The sequence below is a fragment of the Brassica napus genome, chromosome A1 (assembly GCF_020379485.1).
Source record: "Brassica napus cultivar Da-Ae chromosome A1, Da-Ae, whole genome shotgun sequence".
NCBI lineage: Eukaryota > Viridiplantae > Streptophyta > Magnoliopsida > Brassicales > Brassicaceae > Brassica > Brassica napus.
The window spans coordinates 30,333,388-30,355,207 of record NC_063434.1 but is presented as its reverse complement, the minus strand read 5'-3'; the positions used below and the strand labels follow the sequence as shown (position 1 = coordinate 30,355,207).

Here is a 21,820-nt window from a genome sequence, read left to right as displayed (position 1 = left end):
AAAGATTTGGAGCCTTTGTTGTCTCCGTTTTTCAAGAAAATAGTTATTTTATAGTGGTTATTCCATCGATTTATGGAGTATTATGAAGTTTTACTAAATTAATTGATAAAAAAATAATAATGATTCCCATATACCATGAAAAAGAGCTTAAATACATTATACAAATGTTGAAAGTGGTTAGAAATTTTAAAACAACATTAAAGATTACAGGCTTAAGTATATAAAGTATTTTCCAAAAACTCAATATTTTCGAAGGGTTAACACATGGATTTTGAGAAATTTCAAAAAATATGACAATATTTTTTTAATGTATAGTTGCATCCTGCACTTACCTATGATGCTGTTCAAAGAGGTTTGGAGCCTTTGTTGTCTCCGGTTTTCAAGAAAATAGTTATTTTATAGTAGTTATTTCATCGATTTAGGGAGAATTATGAAGTTTTACTAAATTAATTGATAAAAATTATAAATATTCCCATATACCGTGAAAAAGAGCTAAAATACATTAATGCAAATGTAGAATTTGGTTAGAATTTTTAAACAACACTAAAGATTATAGGCTTCAATATATAAAGTATTTCCAAAAACTCAATATTTTACACATGGATTTTGAGAAAATTCAAAAATATGACAATATTTTTTTAATGCATAGTTGCATCCTGCACTTACCTATTATGATGTTCAAAGAGATTTGGAGCCTTTTTTGTCTCCATTTTTCAAGAAAATAGTTATTTTATAGTGGTTATTTCATCGATTTAGGGAGTATTATGAAGTTTTACTAAATTAATTGATAAAAATTTATAAATATTCCCATATTCTAGAAAAAGAGCTTAAAATACATTAATACAAATGTAGAAAGTGGTTAGAAATTTTAAAACAACACACTAAATATTATAGGCTTCAGTATATAAAGTATTAACCAAAAACTCAATATTTTCGAAGGAGTTAACATATGGATTTTGAGAAAATTTCAAAAAATATGACAATATTGTGTTAATGCATAGTTTCATCCTGCACTAACCTATGATGATGTTCAAAGATATTTGGAGCCTTTGTTGTCTCCGTTTTTCAAGAAAATAGTTATTTTATAGTGTTTATTCCATCGATTTTGGGACTATTATGAAGTTTTACTAAATTAATTAATAAAAAAATAATAATGATTCCCATATAGCATGGAAAAGAGCTTAAAATACATTAATTCAAATGTAGAAAGTGCTTAGAAAATTTAAAACCACACTAAAGATTATAGGCTTAAGTATATAAAGTATTTTCCAAAAACGCAATATTTTCGAAGGGGTTAACACATGGATTTTGAGAAAATTTCAAAAAATATTACAATATTTTTTTAATCCATAGTTGCATCATGCACTTACCTATGATGATGTTCAAAGAGGTTTGGAGCCTTTGTTGTCTCCGGTTTTCAAGAAAATAGTTATTTTATAGTAGTTATTTCATCGATTTAGGGAGAATTATGAAGTTTTACTAAATTAATTGATAAAACAATTAATAAATATTCCCATATACCGTGAAAAAGAGCTAAAATACATTAATACAAATGTAAAATTTGGTTAGAAATTTTTAAACAACACTAAAGATTATTGGCTTTAATATATAAAGTATTTACCAAAAACTCAATATTTTCGAAGGGGTTAACACATGGATTTTGAGAAAATTTCAAAAAATATGACAATATTTTTTTAATGCATAGTTGCATCCTGCACTTACCTATTATGATGTTCAAAGAGATTTGGAGCCTTTGTTGTCTCCTTTTTCAAGAAAATAGTTATTTTATAGTGGTAATTTCATCGATTTAGGGAGTATTATGAAGTTTTACTAAATTAATTGATAAACAATTTATAAAAATTCCCATATTCCATGAAAAAGAGCTTAAAATACATTAATACAAATGTAGAAAGTGGTTAGAAATTTTAAAACAACACTAAATATTATAGGCTTCAGTATATAAAGTACTAACCAAAAAATCAATATTTTCGAAGGGGTTAACATATGGATTTTGAGAAAATTTCAAAAAATATGACAATATTGTCTTAATGCATAGTTTCATCCTGCACTAACCTATGATGATGTTCAAAGAGATTTGGAGCCTTTGTTGTCTCCGTTTTTCAAGAAAATAGTTATTTTATAGTGTTTATTCCATCGATTTTGGGAGTATTATGAAGTTTTACAAAATTAATTAATAAAAAAATAATATTGATTCCCATATACCATGGAAAATAGCTTAAAATACATTAATACAAATGTAGAAAGTGCTTAGAAAATTTAAAACCACACTAAATATTATAGGCTTTAGTATATAAAGTATTTTCCAAAAACTCAATATTTTCGAAGGGGTTAACACATGGATTTTGAGAAAATTTCAAAAAATATGACAATATTTTTTTTAATGCATAGTTGCATCCTGCACTTACCTATTATGATGTTCAAAGAGATTTGGAGCCTTTTTTGTCTCCCTTTTTCAAGAAAATAGTTATTTTATAGTGGTTATTTCATCGATTTAGGGAGTATTATGAAGTTTTACTAAATTAATTGATAAACAATTTATAAATATTCCCATATTCCATGAAAAAGAGCTTAAAATACATTAATACAAATGTAGAAAGTGGTTAGAAATTTTAAAACAACACTAAATATTATAGGCTTCAGTATATAAAGTACTAACCAAAAAATCAATATTTTCGAAGGGGTTAACATATGGATTTTGAGAAAATTTCAAAAAATATGACAATATTGTTTAATGCATAGTTTCATCCTGCACTAACCTATGATGATGTTCAAAGAGATTTGGAGCCTTTGTTGTCTCCGTTTTTCAAGAAAATAGTTATTTTATAGTGTTTATTCCATCGATTTTGGAGTATTATGAAGTTTTACAAAATTAATTAATAAAAAAATAATATTGATTCCCATATACCATGAAAAATAGCTTAAAATACATTAATACAAATGTAGAAAGTGCTTAGAAAATTTAAAACACACTAAATATTATAGGCTTTAGTATATAAAGTATTTTCCAAAAACTCAATATTTTCGAAGGGGTTAACACATGGATTTTGAGAAAATTTCAAAAAATATGACAATATTTTTTTTAATGCATAGTTGCATCCTGCACTTACCTATTATGATGTTCAAAGAGATTTGGAGCCTTTTTTGTCTCTCTTTTTCAAGAAAATAGTTATTTTATAGTGGTTATTTCATCGATTTAGGGAGTATTATGAAGTTTTACTAAATTAATTGATAAACAATTTATAAATATTCCCATATTCCTAGAAAAAGAGCTTAAAATACATTAATACAAATGTAGAAAGTGGTTAGAAATTTTAAAACAACACTAAATATTATAGGCTTCAGTATATAAAGTATTAACCAAAAACTCAATATTTTCGAAGAGGTTAACATATGGATTTTGAGAAAATTTCAAAAAATATGACAATATTGTGTTAATGCATAGTTTCATCCTGCACTACCCTATGATGATGTTCAAAGAGATTTGGAGCCTTTGTTGTCTCCGTTTTTCAAGAAAATAGTTATTTTATAGTGTTTATTCCATCGATTTTGGGACTATTATGAAGTTTTACTAAATTAATTATTAAAAAAATAATAATGATTCCCATATACCATGGAAAAGAGCTTAAAATACATTAATACAAATGTAGAAAGTGCTTAGAAAATTTAAAACCACACTAAAGATTATAGGCTTAAGTATATAAAGTATTTTCCAAAAACGCAATATTTTCGAAGGGGTTAACACATGGATTTTGAGAAAATTTCAAAAAATATACAATATTTTTTTAATCCATAGTTGCATCTTGCACTTACCTATGATGATGTTCAAAGAGGTTTGGAGCCTTTGTTGTCTCCGGTTTTCAAGAAAATAGTTATTTTATAGCAGTTATTTCATCGATTTAGGGAGAATTATGAAGTTTTACTAAATTAATTGATAAAAAAATTTATAAATATTCCCATATACCGTGAAAAAGAGCTAAAAATACATTAATACAAATGTAGAATTTGGTTAGAAATTTTTAAACAACACTAAAGATTATAGGCTTTAATATATAAAGTATTTACCAAAAACTCAATATTTTCGAAGGGGTTAACACATGGATTTTGAGAAAATTTCAAAAATATGACAATATTTTTTTAATGCATAGTTGCATCCTGCACTTACCTATTATGATGTTCAAAGAGATTTGGAGCCTTTGTTGTCTCCCTTTTCAAGAAAATAGTTATTTTATAGTGGTAATTTCATCGATTTAGGGAGTATTATGAAGTTTTACTAAATTAATTGATAAACAATTTATAAATATTCCCATATTCCATGAAAAAGAGCTTAAAATACATTAATACAAATGTAGAAAGTGGTTAGAAATTTTAAAACAACACTAAATATTATAGGCTTCAGTATATAAAGTATTAACCAAAAATCAATATTTTCGAAGGGGTTAACATATGGATTTTGAGAAAATTTCAAAAAATATGACAATATTGTCTTAATGCATAGTTTCATCCTGCACTAACCTATGATGATGTTCAAAGAGATTTGGAGCCTTTGTTGTCTCCGTTTTTCAAGAAAATAGTTATTTTATAGTGTTTATTCCATCGATTTTGGGAGTATTATGAAGTTTTACAAAATTAATTGATAAAAAAATAATATTGATTCCCATATACCATGAAAAAGAGCTTAAAATACATTAATACAAATGTAGAAAGTGCTTAGAAATTTAAAAACACACTAAATATTATAGGCTTTAGTATATAAAGTATTTTCCAAAAACTCAATATTTTCGAAGGGGTTAACACATGGATTTTGAGAAAATTTCAAAAAATATGACAATATTTTTTTAATCCATAGTTGCATCCTGCACTTACCTATGATGATGTTCAAAGAGGTTTAGAGCATTTGTTGTCTCCGGTTTTCAAGAAAATAATTATTTTATAGTAGTTATTTCATCGATTTAGGGAGAATTATGAAGTTTTACTAAATTAATTGATAAAAAATTTATAAATATTCCCATATACCATGAAAAAGAGCTTAAAATACATTAATACAAATGTAGAATTTGGTTAGAAATTTTTAAACAACACTAAAGATTATAGGCTTCAATATATAAATATTTACCAAAAACTCAATATTTTCGAAGGGGTTGGTTAACACATGGATTTTGAGAAAATTTCAAAAAATATGACAATATTTTTTAATCATAGTTGCATCCTGCACTTACCTATTATGATGTTCAAAGAGATTTGGAGCCTTTGTTGTCTCCCTTTTTCAAGAAAATAGTTATTTTATAGTGGTAATTTCATCGATTTAGGGAGTATTATGAAGTTTTACTAAATTAATTGATAAACAATTTATAAATATTCCCATATTCCATGAAAAGAGCTTAAAATACATTAATACAAATGTAGAAAGTGGTTAGAAATTTTAAAACAACACTAAAGATTATAGGCTTAAGTATATAAAGTATTTCCAAAAACTCAATATTTTTGAAGGGGTTAACACATGGATTTTGAGAAAATTTCAAAAAATATGACAATATTTTTTTAATCCATAGTTGCATCCTGCACTTACCTATGATGATGTTCAAAGAGGTTTGGAGCATTTGTTGTCTCCGGTTTTCAAGAAAATAGTTATTTTATAGTAGTTATTTCATCGATTTAGGGAGAATTATGAAGTTTTACTAAATTAATTGATAAAAAATTTATAAATATTCCCATATACCGTGAAAAAGAGCTAAAAATACATTAATACAAATGTAGAATTTGGTTAGAAACTTTTAAACAACACTAAAGATTATAGGCTTCAATATATAAAGTATTTACCAAAAACTCAATATTTTCGAAGGGGTACACATGGATTTTGAGAAAATTTCAAAAAATATGACAATATTTTTTTAATCCATAGTTGCATCCTGCACTTACCTATGATGATGTTCAAAGAGGTTTGGAGCATTTGTTGTCTCCGGTTTTCAAGAAAATAGTTATTTTATAGTAGTTATTTCATCGATTTATGGAGAATTATGAAGTTTTACTAAATTAATTGATAAACAAATTATAAATATTCTCATATACCGTGAAAAAGAGCTAAAAATACATTAATACAAATGTAGAATTTGGTTAGAAATTTTTAAACAACACTGAAGATTATAGGCTTCAATATATAAAGAATTTACCAAAAACTCAATTTTTTCGAAGGGATTAACACATGGATTTTGAGAAAATTTCATAAAATATGACACTATGGTTTTAATGCGTAGTTTCATCATGCACTAACCTATGATGATGTTCAAAGAGATTTGGAGCTTTTGTTGTCTCCGTTTTTCAAGAAAATAGTTATTTTATAGTGGTTATTCCATCGATTTAGGGAGTATTATGAAGTTTTACTAAATTAATTGATAAAAAAATAATAAAGATTCCCATAAACCATGAAAAAATAGCTTAAAATACATTAATACAAATGTAGAAAGTGGTTCGAAATTTTAAAACAAAATTAAAGATTATAATGCATAGTGGTTAACATATGGATTTTAATGCATAGTTGCATCCTGCACTTACCTATTATGATGTTCAAAGAGATTTGGAGCCTTTTTTGTCTCCCTTTTTCAAGAAAATAGTTATTTTATAGTGGTTATTTCATCGATTTAGGGAGTATTATGAAGTTTTACTAAATTAATTGATAAACAATTTATAAATATTCCCATATACCGTGAAAAAGAGCTTAAAATACATTAATACAAATGTAGAAAGTGGTTAGAAATTTTAAAACAACACTAAATATTATAGGCTTCAGTATATAAAGTATTAACCAAAAACTCAATATTTTCGAAGAGGTTAACATATGGATTTTGAGAAAATTTCAAAAAATATGACAATATTGTGTTAATGCATAGTTTCATCCTGCACTTACCTATGATGATGTTCAAAGAGATTTGGAGCCTTTGTTGTCTCCGTTTTTCAAGAAAATAGTTATTTTATAGTGTTTATTCCATCGATTTTGGGACTATTATGAAGTTTTACTAAATTAATTAATAAAAAAATAATAATGATTCCCATATACCATGGAAAAGAGCTTAAAATACATTAATACAAATGTAGAAAGTGCTTAGAAAATTTAAAACCACACTAAAGATTATAGGCTTAAGTATATAAAGTATTTTCCAAAAACGCAATATTTTCGAAGGGGTTAACACATGGATTTTGAGAAAATTTCAAAAAATATTACAATATTTTTTTAATCCATAGTTGCATCTTGCACTTACCTATGATGATGTTCAAAGAGGTTTGGAGCCTTTGTTGTCTCCGGTTTTCAAGAAAATAGTTATTTTATAGTAGTTATTTCATCGATTTAGGGAGAATTATGAAGTTTTACTAAATTAATTGATAAAAAAATTATAAATATTCCCATATACCGTGAAAAAGAGCTAAAAATACATTAATACAAATGTAGAATTTGGTTAGAAATTTTTAAACAACACTAAAGATTATAGGCTTTAATATATAAAGTATTTACCAAAAACTCAATATTTTCGAAGGGGTTAACACATGGATTTTGAGAAAATTTCAAAAAATATGACAATATTTTTTTAATGCATAGTTGCATCCTGCACTTACCTATTATGATGTTCAAAGAGATTTGGAGCCTTTGTTGTCTCCCTTTTTCAAGAAAATAGTTATTTTATAGTGGTAATTTCATCGATTTAGGGAGTATTATGAAGTTTTACTAAATTAATTGATAAACAATTTATAAATATTCCCATATTCCATGAAAAAGAGCTTAAAATACATTAATACAAATGTAGAAAGTGGTTAGAAATTTTAAAACAACACTAAATATTATAGGCTTCAGTATATAAAGTATTAACCAAAAAATCAATATTTTCGAAGGGGTTAACATATGGATTTTGAGAAAATTTCAAAAAATATGACAATATTGTCTTAATGCATAGTTTCATCCTGCACTAACCTATGATGATGTTCAAAGAGATTTGGAGCCTTTGTTGTCTCCGTTTTTCAAGAAAATAGTTATTTTATAGTGTTTATTCCATCGATTTTGGAGTATTATGAAGTTTTACAAAATTAATTAATAAAAAAATAATATTGATTCCCATATACCATGGAAAATAGCTTAAAATACATTAATACAAATGTAGAAAGTGCTTAGAAAATTTAAAACCACACTAAATATTATAGGCTTAAGTATATAAAGTATTTTCCAAAAACTCAATATTTTCGAAGGGGTTAACACATGGATTTTGAGAAAATTTCAAAAAATATGACAATATTTTTTTAATCCATAGTTGCATCCTGCACTTACCTATGATGATGTTCAAAGAGGTTTGAGCATTTGTTGTCTCCGGTTTTCAAGAAAATAATTATTTTATAGTAGTTATTTCATCGATTTAGGGAGAATTATGAAGTTTTACTAAATTAATTGATAAAAAATTTATAAATATTCCCATATACCGTGAAAAAGAGCTTAAAATACATTAATACAAATGTAGAATTTGGTTAGAAATTTTTAAACAACACTAAAGATTATAGGCTTCAATATATAAATTATTTACCAAAAACTCAATATTTTCGAAGGGGTTGGTTAACACATGGATTTTGAGAAAATTTCAAAAAATATGACAATATTTTTTTAATGCATAGTTGCATCCTGCACTTACCTATTATGATGTTCAAAGAGATTTGGAGCCTTTGTTGTCTCCCTTTTTCAAGAAAATAGTTATTTTATAGTGGTAATTTCATCGATTTAGGGAGTATTATGAAGTTTTACTAAATTAATTGATAAACAATTTATAAATATTCCCATATTCCATGAAAAAGAGCTTAAAATACATTAATACAAATGTAGAAAGTGGTTAGAAATTTTAAAACAACACTAAATATTATAGGCTTAAGTATATAAAGTATTTTCCAAAAACTCAATATTTTTGAAGGGGTTAACACATGGATTTTGAGAAAATTTCAAAAAATATGACAATATTTTTTTAATCATAGTTGCATCCTGCACTTACCTATGATGATGTTCAAAGAGGTTTGGAGCATTTGTTGTCTCCGGTTTTCAAGAAAATAGTTATTTTATAGTAGTTATTTCATCGATTTAGGGAGAATTATGAAGTTTTACTAAATTAATTGATAAAAAAATTATAAATATTCCCATATACCGTGAAAAAGAGCTAAAATACATTAATACAAATGTAGAATTTGGTTAGAAATTTTAAACAACACTAAAGATTATAGGCTTCAATATATAAAGTATTTACCAAAAACTTCAATATTTTCGAAGGGGTACACATGGATTTTGAGAAAATTTCAAAAAATATGACAATATTTTTTTAATCCATAGTTGCATCCTGCACTTACCTATGATGATGTTCAAAGAGGTTTGGAGCATTTGTTGTCTCCGGTTTTCAAGAAAATAGTTATTTTATAGTAGTTATTTCATCGATTTATGGAGAATTATGAAGTTTTACTAAATTAATTAAAACAAATTATAAATATTCTCATATACCGTGAAAAAGAGCTAAAAATACATTAATACAAATGTAGAATTTGGTTAGAAATTTTTAAACAACACTGAAGATTATAGGCTTCAATATATAAAGAATTTACCAAAAACTCAATTTTTTCGAAGGGATTAACACATGGATTTTGAGAAAATTTCATAAAATATGACACTATGGTTTTAATGCGTAGTTTCATCATGCACTAACCTATGATGATGTTCAAAGAGATTTGGAGCTTTGTTGTCTCCGTTTTTCAAGAAAATAGTTATTTTATAGTGGTTATTCCATCGATTTAGGGAGTATTATGAAGTTTTACTAAATTAATTGATAAAAAAATAATAAAGATTCCCATAACCATGAAAAATAGCTTAAAATACATTAATACAAATGTAGAAAGTGGTTAGAAATTTTAAAACAAAATTAAAGATTATAGGCTTAAGTATATAATGTATTTACCAAAAACTCAATATTTTCGAAGGGGTTAACACATGGATTTTGAGAAAATTTCAAAAAAATGTGACAATATTTTTTTAATGCATAGTTGCATCCTGCACTTACCTATTATGATGTTCAAAGAGATTTGGAGCCTTTGTTGTGTCCCTTTTTCAAGAAAATAGTTATTTTATAGTGGTTATTTTATCGATTTAGGGAGTATTATGAAGTTTTACTAAATTAATTGATAAAAAATTTATAAATATTCCCATATACCGTGAAAAAGAGCTAAAAATACATTAATACAAATGTAGAATTTGGTTAGAAATTTTTAAACAACACTAAAGATTATAGGCTTCAATATATAAAGTATTTACCAAAAACTCAATATTTTCGAAGGGGTTAACACATGGATTTTGAGAAAATTTCAAAAAATATGACAATATTTTTTTAATGCATAGTTGCATCCTGCACTTACCTATTATGATGTTCAAAGAGATTTGGAGCCTTTGTTGTCTCCGTTTTTCAAGAAAATAGTTATTTTTAGTGTTTATTCCATCGATTTTGGGACTATTATGAAGTTTTACTAAATTAATTAATAAAAAAATAATAATGATTCCCATATACCATGGAAAAGAGCTTAAAATACATTAATACAAATGTAGAAAGTGCTTAGAAAATTTAAAACCACACTAAAGATTATAGGCTTAAGTATATAAAGTATTTTCCAAAAACGCAATATTTTCGAAGGGGTTAACACATGGATTTTGAGAAAATTTCAAAAAATATTACAATATTTTTTTAATCCATAGTTGCATCTTGCACTTACCTATGATGATGTTCAAAGAGGTTTGGAGCCTTTGTTGTCTCCGGTTTTCAAGAAAATAGTTATTTTATAGCAGTTATTTCATCGATTTAGGGAGAATTATGAAGTTTTACTAAATTAATTGATAAAAAAATTTATAAATATTCCCATATACCGTGAAAAAGAGCTAAAAATACATTAATACAAATGTAGAATTTGGTTAGAAATTTTTAAACAACACTAAAGATTATAGGCTTTAATATATAAAGTATTTACCAAAAACTCAATATTTTCGAAGGGGTTAACACATGGATTTTGAGAAAATTTCAAAAAATATGACAATATTTTTTTAATGCATAGTTGCATCCTGCACTTACCTATTATGATGTTCAAAGAGATTTGGAGCCTTTGTTGTCTCCCTTTTTCAAGAAAATAGTTATTTTATAGTGGTAATTTCATCGATTTAGGGAGTATTATGAAGTTTTACTAAATTAATTGATAAACAATTTATAAATATTCCCATATTCCATGAAAAAGAGCTTAAAATACATTAATACAAATGTAGAAAGTGGTTAGAAATTTTAAAACAACACTAAATATTATAGGCTTCAGTATATAAAGTATTAACCAAAAAATCAATATTTTCGAAGGGGTTAACATATGGATTTTGAGAAAATTTCAAAAAATATGACAATATTGTCTTAATGCATAGTTTCATCCTGCACTAACCTATGATGATGTTCAAAGAGATTTGGAGCCTTTGTTGTCTCCGTTTTTCAAGAAAATAGTTATTTTATAGTGTTTATTCCATCGATTTTGGGAGTATTATGAAGTTTTACAAAATTAATTAATAAAAAAATAATATTGATTCCCATATACCATGGAAAATAGCTTAAAATACATTAATACAAATGTAGAAAGTGCTTAGAAAATTTAAAACCACACTAAATATTATAGGCTTTAGTATATAAAGTATTTTCCAAAAACTCAATATTTTCGAAGGGGTTAACACATGGATTTTGAGAAAATTTCAAAAAATATGACAATATTTTTTTTAATCCATAGTTGCATCCTGCACTTACCTATGATGATGTTCAAAGAGGTTTAGAGCATTTGTTGTCTCCGGTTTTCAAGAAAATAATTATTTTATAGTAGTTATTTCATCGATTTAGGGAGAATTATGAAGTTTTACTAAATTAATTGATAAAAAATTTATAAATATTCCCATATACCGTGAAAAAGAGCTTAAAATACATTAATACAAATGTAGAATTTGGTTAGAAATTTTTAAACAACACTAAAGATTATAGGCTTCAATATATAAATTATTTACCAAAAACTCAATATTTTCGAAGGGGGTTGGTTAACACATGGATTTTGAGAAAATTTCAAAAAATATGACAATATTTTTTTAATCCATAGTTGCATCCTGCACTTACCTATTATGATGTTCAAAGAGATTTGGAGCCTTTGTTGTCTCCCTTTTTCAATAAAATAGTTATTTTATAGTGGTAATTTCATCGATTTAGGGAGTATTATGAAGTTTTACTAAATTAATTGATAAACAATTTATAAATATTCCCATATTCCATGAAAAAGAGCTTAAAATACATTAATACAAATGTAGAAAGTGGTTAGAAATTTTAAAACAACACTAAATATTATAGGCTTAAGTATATAAAGTATTTTCCAAAAACTCAATATTTTTGAAGGGGTTAACACATGGATTTTGAGAAAATTTCAAAAAATATGACAATAATTTTTTTAATCCATAGTTGCATCCTGCACTTACCTATGATGATGTTCAAAGAGGTTTGGAGCATTTGTTGTCTCCGGTTTTCAAGAAAATAGTTATTTTATAGTAGTTATTTCATCGATTTAGGGAGAATTATGAAGTTTTACTAAATTAATTGATAAAAAATTTATAAATATTCCCATATACCGTGAAAAAGAGCTAAAAATACATTAATACAAATGTTGAATTTGGTTAGAAACTTTTAAACAACACTAAAGATTATAGGCTTCAATATATAAAGTATTTACCAAAAACTCAATATTTTCGAAGGGGTACACATGGATTTTGAGAAAATTTCAAAAAATATGACAATATTTTTTTATCCATAGTTGCATCCTGCACTTACCTATGATGATGTTCAAAGAGGTTTGGAGCATTTGTTGTCTCCGGTTTTCAAGAAAATAGTTATTTTATAGTAGTTATTTCATCGATTTATGGAGAATTATGAAGTTTTACTAAATTAATTGATAAACAAATTATAAATATTCTCATATACCGTGAAAAAGAGCTAAAAATACATTAATACAAATGTAGAATTTGGTTAGAAATTTTTAAACAACACTGAAGATTATAGGCTTCAATATATAAAGAATTTACCAAAAACTCAATTTTTTCGAAGGGATTAACACATGGATTTTGAGAAAATTTCATAAAATATGACACTATGGTTTTAATGCGTAGTTTCATCATGCACTAACCTATGATGATGTTCAAAGAGATTTGGAGCTTTTGTTGTCTCCGTTTTTCAAGAAAATAGTTATTTTATAGTGGTTATTCCATCGATTTAGGGAGTATTATGAAGTTTTACTAAATTAATTGATAAAAAAATAATAAAGATTCCCATAAACCATGAAAAAATAGCTTAAAATACATTAATACAAATGTAGAAAGTGGTTCGAAATTTTAAAACAAAATTAAAGATTATAGGCTTAAGTATATAATGTATTTACCAAAAACTCAATATTTTCGAAGGGGATAACACATGAATTTTGAGAAAATTTCAAAAAAATGTGATAATATTTTTTTAATGCATAGTTGCATCCTGCACTTACCTATTATGATGTTCAAAGAGATTTGGAGCCTTTGTTGTGTCCCTTTTTCAAGAAAATAGTTATTTTATAGTGGTTATTTTATCGATTTATGGAGTATTATGAAGTTTTACTAAATTAATTGATAAAAAATTTATAAATATTCCCATATACCGTGAAAAAGAGCTAAAAATACATTAATACAAATGTAGAATTTGGTTAGAAATTTTTAAACAACACTAAAGATTATAGGCTTCAATATATAAAGTATTTACCAAAAACTCAATATTTTCGAAGGGGTTAACACATGGATTTTGAGAAAATTTCAAAAAATATGACAATATTTTTTTAATGCATAGTTGCATCCTGCACTTACCTATTATGATGTTCAAAGAGATTTGGAGCCTTTGTTGTCTCCCTTTTTCAAGAAAATAGTTATTTTATAGTGGTAATTTCATCGATTTAGGGAGTATTATGAAGTTTTACTAAATTAATTGATAAACAATTTATAAATATTCCCATATTCCATGAAAAAGAGCTTAAAATACATTAATACAAATGTAGAAAGTGGTTAGAAATTTTAAAACAACACTAAATATTATAGGCTTCAATATATAAAGTATTAACCAAAAATTCAATATTTTCAAAGGGGTTAACATATGGATTTTGAGAAAATTTCAAAAAATATGACAATATTGTCTTAATGCATAGTTTCATCCTGCACTAACCTATGATGATGTTCAAAGAGATTTGGAGCCTTTGTTGTCTCCGTTTTTCAAGAAAATAGTTATTTTATAGTGTTTATTCCATCGATTTTGGGAGTATTATGAAGTTTTACAAAATTAATTAATAAAAAAATAATAATGATTCCCATATACCATGGAAAAGAGCTTAAAATACATTAATAAAAATATAGAAAGTGCTTAGAAAATTTAAAACCACACTAAATATTATAGGCTTAAGTATATAAAGTATTTTCCAAAAACTCAATATTTTCGAAGGGGTTAACACATGGATTTTGAGAAAATTTCAAAAAATATGACAATATTTTTTTAATCCATAGTTGCATCCTGCACTTACCTATGATGATGTTCAAAGAGGTTTGGAGCATTTGTTGTCTCCGGTTTTCAAGAAAATAATTATTTTATAGTAGTTATTTCATCGATTTAGGGAGAATTCTGAAGTTTTACTAAATTAATTGATAAAAAATTTATAAATATTCCCATAAAACTTGAAAAAGAGCTAAAAATACATTAATACAAATGTAGAATATGGTTAGAAATTTTAAAACAACACTAAAGATTATAGGCTTCAATATATAACGTATTTACCAAAAACTCAATATTTTCGAAGGGGGTAACACATGGATTTTGAGAAAATTTCAAAAAATATGACAATATTTTTTTAATGCATAGTTTCATCCTGCACTTACCTATTATGATGTTCAAAGAGTTTTGGAGCCTTTGTTGTCTCCCTTTTTCAAGAAAATAGTTATTTTATAGTGGTAATTTCATCGATTTAGGGAGTATTATGAAGTTTTACTAAATTAATTGATAAACAATTTATAAATATTCCCATATTCCATGAAAAAGAGCTTAAAATACATTAATACAAATGTAGAAAGTGGTTAGAAATTTTAAAACAACACTAAATATTATAGGCTTCAGTATATAAAGTATTAACCAAAAACTCAATATTTTCGAAGGGGTTAACATATGGATTTTGAGAAAATTTCAAAAAATATGACAATATTGTCTTAATGCATAGTTTCATCCTGCACTAACCTATGATGATGTTCAAAGAGATTTTGAGCCTTTGTTGTCTCCGTTTTTCAAGAAAATAGTTATTTTATAGTGTTTATTCCATCGATTTTGGGAGTATTATGAAGTTTTACAAAATTAATTAATAAAAAAATAATATTGATTCCCATATACCATGGAAAATAGCTTAAAATACATTAATACAAATGTAGACAACCAAATATTGAAGCATATAATCTTTAGTGTTGTTTTAAAATTTCTATCCACATTACACATTTGTATTACTGTATTTTAAGCTTTTTTTAATGGTATATGGAAATCTTTATAATTTTTTATCAATTAATTTAGTAAAACTTCGTAATACACCCTAAATCGAAGGAATAACCACTATAAAATCACAATTTTTCTTGAAAAACGGAGACAACCAAATGCTCAAAACCTCTTTGAACATCATCAAATGTTAGTGGATGATGCAACTATGCATTAAAACAATATTGTCGTATTTTTGGAAATTTTATCTCAAATCTATGTGTTAATCCCTACGAAAATACTGAATTTTTAGTAAATATTTTATATACTGAACCTTATAATCTTTACTGTTGTTTTAAAATTTCTAACCATATTATAAATTTGTATTAATGTATGCTAAACTCTTTTTCATGGTTAATGAGCATCGTTCAATTGTTTTTATAAATTAATTTAGTAAAACTTCATAGTACTCCCTTTTTTTTTACAGAATCGTTTGCTTCACAAAAGAAAAAAAAACGCGTTTTGATAAATTAATGGATGACTAACACCTTTGATGGTCAATATATATAAGCACGATTTTGAGAGTTCATGTAGTATTTTTAATTTTACAGAATGAATGATTAACACCTTTGACGATCAATATATATAGAAGCACGATTTTAAGAATTCATGTAGTATTTTTGAATTTTTGTTTAGTTCGGTATGGAATATATACTACTAAAAGTTCGGTAATAAAATGGCACGATGCATTAATGTTCATGTAGTATATTTAAAGTTTTGTTTAATTCAGTACGGAATATGCAGTACTACAAAGTTCATGAAGGAATATGCATGAGGGGTCAATTTCATGATGAAATAGACCATTTTCAGTTAAAACACTCTAGTGTTCTCTCATATGGGTTCGTAAAAATCAGATGGGTAATATTATGAAAGCACAAAAATTGAGGGGCTTCTTTCTAATTTATGAAGTATTAATCGGTCGAGATGACGTGGAGGAAGGAAGTATGACGAGGCTTTGACTCGCGTTGCCGTAAAACAGAACATTGCTTCCACCAGAAGTTGGCACCACGATTCAGTCTTTGATCTATTCAAACTCGTTCATCGATTTCAGACATCAAAAGACAACTTTATTAGATCCGAAGTTGCCTGAATTCTGCGTTTGAGGTTGCTGATTGTCCAATAATATGGCTTCCTTCGAGATGAATGACCTTAAAAGTAAGTTCTGACAACTCTTAAGTCTTTGGGATGTAATCATGAAATAGTAGTAATCCATCGATGTCGTAAGCTGTAGAGGTGCTTCGAAGTTATTTGTTTGTGTTACCGATGCTAGACTATGAGGGTACTACTTGGTTTTCCTCTGTTTCTTGGTTATGGTTCTGTCATGTGTTCTGTTGTGTTTGTTCATGATGTAACGATTACTGAGTTGTGCATAATTTTCAAAGTCATGTCGTTGAAAATTGTGATGATGTTTTTGGGCAGAGATAGGGCTAGGCTTGACTGGATTTGGTGTCTTCTTTACATTCTTGGGAGTGATATTTGTGTTTGACAAGGGACTCATCGCCATGGGAAATGTAAGTATATGTACAATCGTTGTAGTAAGCTTTTAAAGGTTATATTAACTCTCTGTGATCATTTATATATTTGAATCAGATCCTCTTCTTGGCGGGTGTCACTCTAACCATTGGGATTCAACCAGCCATCCAATTCTTTACAAAACGGCGCAACTTTAAGGTTCTTTCTCTAGTAACCTTTTTTGCTTTCATCCTGATCCCACAATAACTCGCTGTTTTGTTTTGCTGGTAATATAACTTCTTCTTTTGTCTACTTGTTGTTGCTATACAGGGAACTATATCGTTTGGTTTGGGTTTCTTGTTGGTTGTGTTTGGATGGCCTATTCTCGGTTTGCTTCTAGAATCTTATGGATTCCTTGTGCTCTTCAGGTTTGTTGGTTCCATCATTTCATTATGTAGTTTTGGTTCTTTTATTGATGTCTTTTCTCCATTCTTTTTTGTCATGTTTAAGTGGTTTCTGGCCTACACTCGCTGTTTTCCTTCAAAGGATACCTATACTAGGGTGGCTTTTGCAGCATCCATACATCAGATCGGTACATTTTGCATTGATTTCAATTTACTTTCACAGCCTTCTAAATCGAGACATATGTGCCTGACTTAATCTCATTTGAAATTGTATCAGTTGCTGGATCGCTACCGTGGAAGGCGTGTTCCTGTCTAATCCTCTCTTTTGAAGTACATACCCTGTAAATACCCTGTAAACTACTGTCTATACGATACGTAGGTACATATGCATATAACACTCTAGCAACTCATCATTAGTGCGTTGTAAATGGTTCTTGTAATTGGGTTTGTGAATAATATTTACATGTAGTCTAATATCTTTGGCTTTTCCTCTCTTCTTGTAATTCTCTTACTATTTTAAAAGCTTCTTCTATTTTAGAGACTTGTATAGTTTATAAATAGGTTAATGGTATTTGTGTTAAATGTTACCGATTAGATCAGTTATGATCTTTGTTGGGCCATTTTAACAGCATGTATATGCACTAACGTTGTCAAATGTTCCATATTGGTAATTATACTACATAATATATATTTCCAATAGTAATCAATTACAAGAATGAGATGTACATGTATGTTAGTGTATAGTATATATAGACGCACTTTATTCAAGGCGTATATAAATCAATAGTTTAAAAAAATTAAAAGAAAATCGCAAGATACTTGTAACATTGCTGAGCCATTACACCAACAAGAGTGAGTTTTTTCTTGGTGATCTTCTCAGCTCTTTGCAACCAAGAATCGTTGTCCTCCTCTTCAATGAACAATGTTCTCTCTTCCACATTATGATTAATAGGATTGATATGAACTTTCAACGTGTGAGAAGGTACGACTTGGTGATATAGAATCTTCGTTGTTTGATATGTCGAGATAAGCATTTGGTTGTTAAACCTAGTTTCTTCGTCGACCACCTCAAAATGAGATGAATCAAGGGTTTCATTTGTATTCACTTCTTCTTCGTTACCTTCTACTTGATTTATGTTTTCCTCGTTATATATATCAAACGAGAAGAAATCATCAATGTTTATGTTGTCATTAGTATTATCTCCTGTAAATTAAACAATTTGTAGTTATGGTTAGATAAGAAAAATACCTAAACAATCTTGAATGTAAGCCCAAATTATATATCATACTCACCATGATATCCAAGGTCTTGTTCAGTATCATCCAAAGTAGATATGATCTTCTGCTCTTCGGTATATCCCTTTTCAATATTCATGCAAAAATTAGTTTATCCAAGGTTGAAAAAATAATTTCTAACGTATGAAACTATAGTAGATTTTTACATATATTAAATACCTGGTTCATATGATGATTTGACATCATCGATGGTGGTTCATCATAATTGCCTATGTGGATCACTTGATCACCAACGCTATTATAATGGTTGGAGCCACTTGTAGCGAAAGTAAAGTCCTCCAAAACGCCATGATTGTTGTTTTGAGTCATACTCGTAAAGAAATCACAATCGCTGACCGCCGAGTTCTCTACACGCAACGGTGGTAGAGACATATTGTGTTGTAACATTGAGCATTCAATCTCATTATTAACCTACATAATCATATAATTCCATCATTAAAATTTTGTTATATAATTTAATCATCCTATTTTATTAGGTTGCAAGGATATTTTATACCTTATATGGAGTAGGGAACGGTGCATAAGAAGAACCATAGTATTGTGACCAATCTTCGTTACTGATCATTGCGTTTGAGTTAAAACGTCCGTTTCCAAATCGCGGTTGGAATGCGTTTTGAACTTGATGAGTAGTTGAGCTGATCTCTAGATCCGAACAAGCGTCAAAACTCGAATTGCCACTCACATTCGACATCGCGTGGACGTAAGACCGATGCTGATCTCTTGGCTTAGCTTCAATCACAATTTTTTTAAACACACGACAAAGTGCATATGCGTCCTGAAAAAGAAAACATAAAAACTTTAGGCTATATATACCAAAAATGATTAGCATAATTAATGGGCTAATTGACGTGACGAACCTGCATGCCGTATGCAGAAGGCTCGCATTGAGTTTCATCGAGTCGATATTCATGCATGACCCAACCGGTTCTAATACCATGCGGCGCACGTCCACGGTAGTAAACCAATGTCTTCTTGGTTCCAATGGCTCGGTCTCTCCAACTAACCCGGCGGTCCTTGCCCGTTGCCTTCCAATACCCACCTTTGGTTGCTCGGTTTGTCCTCGAGCCGTTGGGATACTTCCGGTCCCGTGGGCTAAAGAAGTACCATTCTTGGTCTTTGCTTGGAAGCAAAGCTTTCCCTATCATTGAATAATTTTAACCAAAATTAAATCCAAAATTCTAATAATAGTTTGCCAAAAGAAATAATCCAAAATTCAAGAATAGCTCAGTAGATACATGTCATGTTTAAACGCATCTTATTAAAAGTTCATTTGAAATAATAACAAAAAAAAAAACTTTTAATAACTAACGTTTACGTACTATTTCCCCTAAAAACTTAGGATTTAGTTTAAAAATTTTTAGTTGAAATCATAACAAATGAATAGAAATAGTTATGCAAAAACATTGTATGTGGTATTCTCCTGTGGAAGTTAAAGTATATTTAGGGTTTCTTCATCATTGTTATATTCTTATTCTTTTCTTCAGCCTCTCTTGCTTCTGTTGGTTATAGACAGAACAAATAATGATTCTTAATTACAAAGGCTGTGTTATTAATCGATATAAGATTTGTAAAATTTTGAAAATAGCAGTTTAATCTTGTAACGTTTATTAAATTAAATTTCATCATATTTTGTAAAGGATTGATGAATCTTAGTAAATAATTCATGCATACATATATGCACGGAGAATATATAATATTACGTACCTGGTAAGTCCCATGGCTCGCACTTGTAGAGATCAACTTCAGCGATAACTTCAAGTTCGATTTCTAGACCGTTTATTTTTCTTTTGAGATAGTAAGTAATTAGCTCCTCATCAGTTGGGTGAAATCTGAAACCTGGAGGTAACGAGACAGGAGCCATAGAATCTTGGATCAATTTCAAGAAAGAGCGGAGAGAATAGAGACTTGAGAGAAAAATTAGAGAATGGAAATGTTTTGTAATCGTTGAGGGTTTGGAGAGTGAGGCTATATATAAAGAGGGAAAAGACAGAAGAAATGAAAAAGGAGAGACAAAAGTGAATAAAAGGAAGGTCCCCATCCCAAAACAACAAATAATATTAAGAATTAGTTTTAATATTTTTAATTGTCTATTTATTTTTCTATTTTTTGGCTGACTCATAATGTGCTAACTCAAGGTTTCATATTATAGCTTTATATACACACAACAAGAAGTTCTCCCTTCTGATATTTTTGTTCACATACATTTAGATTTAATCAACATACCGTTTGATTGTAACGTGTATTTATTGAACTTTTCTTTAAGAGCGCCATATATAAGTTTCATTTGTTCATTTCTCTTGTTAGTTATTAGGTTTAATGTCTCTATCAAAATTGATGAATAGATAAAAAGTTTGAAGAAAAGCATTATTATCAAAATGAACAAAAAAAAAACAACATGACCAGGAGGGATTATGTAGTTAACCGGAACAATCAATCAAAATAATTGCCACCCAAAATGCAAAACCGTGTTTCTTCATCAAGTGGTCTCATCAATGATCCCATGCTTCTCCAAGAGTGGTCGGTCTGGAATATAATTACACGTGTCAAAACTATATTGGTTGCATGGGAGATGGAATATTGGGTTACCCCAAAACTGTTGCAATCTCTCTTCTCTTTTTGTTCTTTGGCGGCACTTCTAACTGAAATAACTGTGTCTTTCAATTGTACCCCACTTGGTGAGATCCAACTTAATATTAAAAAATCGAAGAAGAAGACCAAAAAAGTATGTGTGAAAGATGATCATGTGGGTCCATCAGTTGTGAACATGTGAATAAATCCTTGGAAGCTATCGATGGGCCAACCATGGAGAATCACTTCTCAACCTTTCTCATCATCGTCATAACTTTTTTCTCTTCTTATTCCAATTCCATATTCTCTTTTGTTTGTACAATCATATATACAAGCACATTAAATATATCTGCATCTAATTACAATGTGTACATACATACCCCCTCTTGACACATTTCCCTTACATGAATCCATCTTTTGGTTCTTAACTTCTTTTTAATGGCG

At 28.0% G+C, this 21,820-nt stretch overlaps 2 protein-coding genes across 2 annotated transcripts; one reads left to right on the top strand and one right to left on the bottom strand.

The window, feature by feature from the left end:
• Positions 1-16,553: 16,553 nt before the first annotated feature.
• On the top strand, positions 16,554-18,049 carry LOC106432880 (vesicle transport protein GOT1). Its single transcript, XM_048735785.1, has 6 exons — positions 16,554-16,811; positions 17,076-17,167; positions 17,247-17,327; positions 17,439-17,536; positions 17,619-17,700; positions 17,790-18,049. The coding sequence occupies exons 1-6, from the start codon at positions 16,781-16,783 to the stop codon at positions 17,826-17,828; spliced, it is 423 nt and encodes a 140-aa protein (XP_048591742.1). The 5' UTR covers positions 16,554-16,780; the 3' UTR covers positions 17,829-18,049.
• A 127-nt stretch (positions 18,050-18,176) lies between these two features.
• LOC125576250 (NAC domain-containing protein 45-like) lies at positions 18,177-21,749 on the bottom strand. Its single transcript, XM_048735784.1, has 6 exons — positions 20,513-21,749; positions 19,666-19,946; positions 19,305-19,583; positions 18,968-19,219; positions 18,806-18,872; positions 18,177-18,716 (listed from the first exon to the last, which is right to left on the bottom strand). Exons 1-6 carry the CDS (start codon positions 20,925-20,927, stop codon positions 18,310-18,312), a joined length of 1,701 nt encoding a protein of 566 aa, XP_048591741.1. The 5' UTR covers positions 20,928-21,749; the 3' UTR covers positions 18,177-18,309.
• Positions 21,750-21,820: the final 71 nt, after the last annotated feature.

Bases quoted from the DNA above. Each gene is read 5' to 3' on its own strand.
- LOC106432880 (XM_048735785.1), top strand. From the start codon at position 16,781: ATGGCTTCCTTCGAGATGAATGACCTTAAAA. The intron at 17,328-17,438 runs GTTCTTTCTCTA...GTTGCTATACAG, and splicing joins CAAAACGGCGCAACTTTAAG to GGAACTATATCGTTTGGTTT. The intron at 17,701-17,789 runs GTACATTTTGCA...AAATTGTATCAG, and splicing joins AGCATCCATACATCAGATCG to TTGCTGGATCGCTACCGTGG.
- LOC125576250 (XM_048735784.1), bottom strand. From the start codon at position 20,927: ATGAGTCAGCCAAAAAATAGAAAAATAAATAGACAATTAAAAATATTA. The intron at 19,220-19,304 runs GTATAAAATATC...ATGATTATGTAG, and splicing joins CGTTCCCTACTCCATATAAG to GTTAATAATGAGATTGAATG. The intron at 18,717-18,805 runs GTGAGTATGATA...TTTAATTTACAG, and splicing joins ACAAGACCTTGGATATCATG to GAGATAATACTAATGACAAC.